A 3,571-nucleotide genomic window follows, 5' to 3' on the forward strand; every position below is an offset into this window, starting at 1 on the left:
CACTGTGGTGCAATGCAAGAGTTAGGACAGATCAGTGTCATTAACCCACCTGAGATCACTCCAAATACTGAAAATGCTTATAGAAGCGTTTTCTATTCATAAAATGTGTTGTCGGCATTTGTTGATCAGCATGGGTGCAGGTGCGGATGTTCACATGGATCAAGTTGAGGGAGGCAGAGGGAGAGGCAGACAATTGCTTTGTTCCTTGGGATTCTGAGAAACAAGACTAAACCTTGAATACCACGGTAATTCTAGGAAACTCACTACTTTCAGAGCTTTAGTGTATGGAAAAGCCATTGGAGCATGATTTTCAGAATACCCACAACTTGGTCACAAACTGAGGGGCAAGTGAACACTAGAGAAGTAGAATGCACTGGTTTGTTTCCAAAACACGAATGCCGTTTATTTGCTGATCAAAACTTGTGGGAAAAATTAAAGTAAAAAAATATTGGGAGAAGAATGGAAAGCCTTTGGATAAATGATTAGCTGGTTAAATAAATGAGCCAGTGTTACTGAATGAGTATGGATTGCCCAGTTACTTTTTTTGTTTCTTGACACTCTTTGCTTTGGGTCGTTTACTTTCAATGTTTGCTTTAGATTCTTCCTGTACAGTTTTTGTTCTAGATTCTTCCTGTCCAGTTTTTGCTTTAGATTCTGCCTGTCCAGTTTTTGTTTTAGATTCTTCCTGTACAGTTTTTGTTTTAGATTCTTCCTGTTCAGTTTTTGCTTTGAATAGTGGCATTTTTTCCTGCTTAGGTTTTAAATGGTTTCCTATCACTTGCCGGAAAAACACAAAAACCACTGAAAGGATTAATAAAATAAGGCGAAACATTATGATGGACACAATCCGAATTGACGAGGGAATCGCCCCTCTGAGCAGTCCTGGAGGCCCACTGTCAATGCTTCCTCCATACCCCACCCCCTCACAGAATGGAGGTGCCCAGCCATACATGCAGTGGCAGTTTTTTCTGTTGTTGCAAACACCCCGGGTATTGCATTTCTCAGGCAAACAGTCAAACTGCAGGACTGAGCTATTGACGCAATTTTTGTTAAAACATATCCGGTCTTCTCCACAGGAGGTGCCATCATTTATCATACCCAGGTCAGGTATCCCCATGGGTTTCATGGATAGATGATAGCCTGTGCCCCAGCACATGAGATTTTCTGCCCGTAAATGAGTAGAAATTATAGTCGTATGCTCTGGCAAATCAGGGATGGTTTCGACATTTATACACTGTAGCCTGCCACATATTGAATTTGCACTTTCACACTTTTTAAAATTTCGAATTCCTGTAATCTCACAGTTACCAAATTGATCACCTATTAAGTTAACTGCGTCATAGCACTCACTAGGAGCCTCCATGGCATCAGGTCCAAAAATGCTTTGGCACTGCATATATCTGGATCTGCACCCCTTCCTGAAACAACGGCCTTCATACTTGCAAGGGGTTCCATCCTGCTTATAAACGTCATTTGGGCAGGAACTTGAATTCCCGTCACAGTACTCTGCAAGGTCACATTCATTTCCTTCCTGCCTACACACGTATCCAGATGGACGAAACTGGCAATCATGACAGCAAAGTCCAGTGCTACAGTTGGCACCTGGTTGCAACTTACAATTTGATTGGCAACACCGATCTTTCTGACACTCCTCTGTCGAACCACAATCACATTCCTCATTGTCTTCCACAATTTTGTTTCCACATCTCTTAAGCACATAACCTAGTCCTGGGATATTATTTAGACATGTTGCTCCCGAAGAGATATGTTTAAAAAAAGAGATATAACTGCAATTGCTAAACCCAGTGCGTCCTGAGCCCATGATGCAATTAAGCTTACCCCTACATTGGCAGTATTGTTCATCATGTAACATCCCTACGGCATGACCCAGCTCATGAGCAGACCAGGTAGCAGGGGCAAGGATATTTGTATCTAGTAAAGTACTCACTGATCCAGCATATTCTAGAGAACACACTTTTCCAAACGACCATGCAAGAGCATCATTATATTTTCTTTGAAGATATAAATGTGCCCAATCTGATGACAGGCGAGCATTTAATACATGTTTTTTATATATTACAAATCTGCCTAAAACTTCAGCTAATTCTGGATATCCAACGCGTATTTTGTTAAAATCTGTCCATACTTCAAGAGCCTTTAAGTGTATCCTCATACGAACATCTTGAAAGTAGGTGTCCATAATCCCAGTCAAAAGAATGGCATCATGTATGACTTGAGAAAGATTGCTGTTCACAAACCTATACCTACTTTGATCAAAGAGTAGGATCAATTCCAAGTACTTTGGGTGTTTATAGGATCCAGGAAAGTCCCTTAGCCTCGCCTTATTCTCATAAGGGGCCATCTGCCATTCTATTTCATCATCACTTAAGCCACAAACCTGATTCCCAAACTGCTCTTTCTTCAGGAGATAGACGACATGTTCAAAACTGGGAGAGGCCTTGAGGGGCTCAATTTGGTAATGTTTGGCATCAATGTTAAATACACCTCGGAGACCACCCATGCATGTGCTTATAGTAGCTTTAGAGTCCGGAGACTCTTCCACGGAGCCCATGTAGTTGCAGTCCTTTGGTATATAAGGATGATCCTCCAGCAGTTCCCCATGTTCTGTGAAGGAGAAAACGCGCAGATGTTGGGGCAACAGAAGTCTCTTGGGCCACAAATGGAGGACGTGCTTCTTGCCTTTTAACTGCAGTAGGTAGGACACGGGACTGACCACACTCTGCACCTCTCCCCGGAAGCTCAGCTTCTCAGGAATGGTGACTTCATATGAGTCAAACTCCCCTTCAGGGTGAAAAATTACATCTTCGCCAAGAGACTTAAGAAGGAGCACTGTCGGAACTAGTACAAGGAGCAATCGGCATTGGGAGAGGAAGATCTGCACTGACCTCATGGTCTGTTGTTCCCTACTGAGCCTCAGTTTGCTATTCAGTCCCTGCAACTCGGGCCTCGCGAGTCAGACTTCTGGGGGCCGCCGCTAGAGGCGCCTGAGCGCAAAACCCGGCTCCCCTGGCAGGGTTTCCGAGGGACCCCGTAGCCTCCCAGGGCTCGGTCTAGCTGGCGTCCGCAATGCGCGCGTGCCCTGTCCAACGCATCCAGTTCGTTTTCCGGGCCGTACCGTTGGGCGCAGGTGGAAGAAAGGAGGGAAACGTGGGCGAGAATAAAAGAGAAAAGAGGGGCTATTGGCACGTGGGATGGAGAGAGGGTAGAGAACACCATCGGAAACGGAGAAGGAATAGAGAAATAGGAAGAACAAAGGAGAAGGTGTTAAAGGCTCACTATATCTTTGCCTTTAGTCTGTGTCTTTACACCTTAGGACACAGGTTGGAATCCGATGTTTTATGGGCCACTGTCCTAACTTCATTGTTGGACATTTCCCAGTTTTCCGCTAGGGTTGCTTGCAGCAAAAGAAAGGAGCATCAGAACCAGCAAGAGTGGAAACAGCCTGAGAGTATCAATGTAGACTCCACACCCCCAGCCTCACTCTGGGCAGTTCCTCTGGCTTCGGCTGTGGCTTCTTTTTAGAGAAGGCCCTGAACTTCAGTTGTGGGCC

The 3,571-nt window shown here is 44.7% G+C and overlaps 1 protein-coding gene across 1 annotated transcript; it reads right to left on the minus strand.

Annotated features, from left to right (window-relative positions):
- Positions 1 to 377: 377 nt before the first annotated feature.
- ADAM30 (ADAM metallopeptidase domain 30) lies at positions 378 to 3,096 on the minus strand. Its single transcript, XM_063625913.1, has one exon. It carries the CDS (start codon positions 2,909 to 2,911, stop codon positions 536 to 538), a length of 2,376 nt encoding a protein of 791 aa, XP_063481983.1. The 5' UTR covers positions 2,912 to 3,096; the 3' UTR covers positions 378 to 535.
- Between the last annotated feature and the right edge of the window lie 475 nt (positions 3,097 to 3,571).

The sequence above is a fragment of the Symphalangus syndactylus genome, chromosome 12, assembly GCF_028878055.3.
Source record: "Symphalangus syndactylus isolate Jambi chromosome 12, NHGRI_mSymSyn1-v2.1_pri, whole genome shotgun sequence".
Taxonomy (NCBI): domain Eukaryota; kingdom Metazoa; phylum Chordata; class Mammalia; order Primates; family Hylobatidae; genus Symphalangus; species Symphalangus syndactylus.

Excerpts from the sequence above, each read along its gene's own strand:
- ADAM30 (XM_063625913.1), bottom strand. The coding sequence starts at position 2,911 with ATGAGGTCAGTGCAGATCTTCCTCTCCCAATGCCGATTGCTCCTTGTA.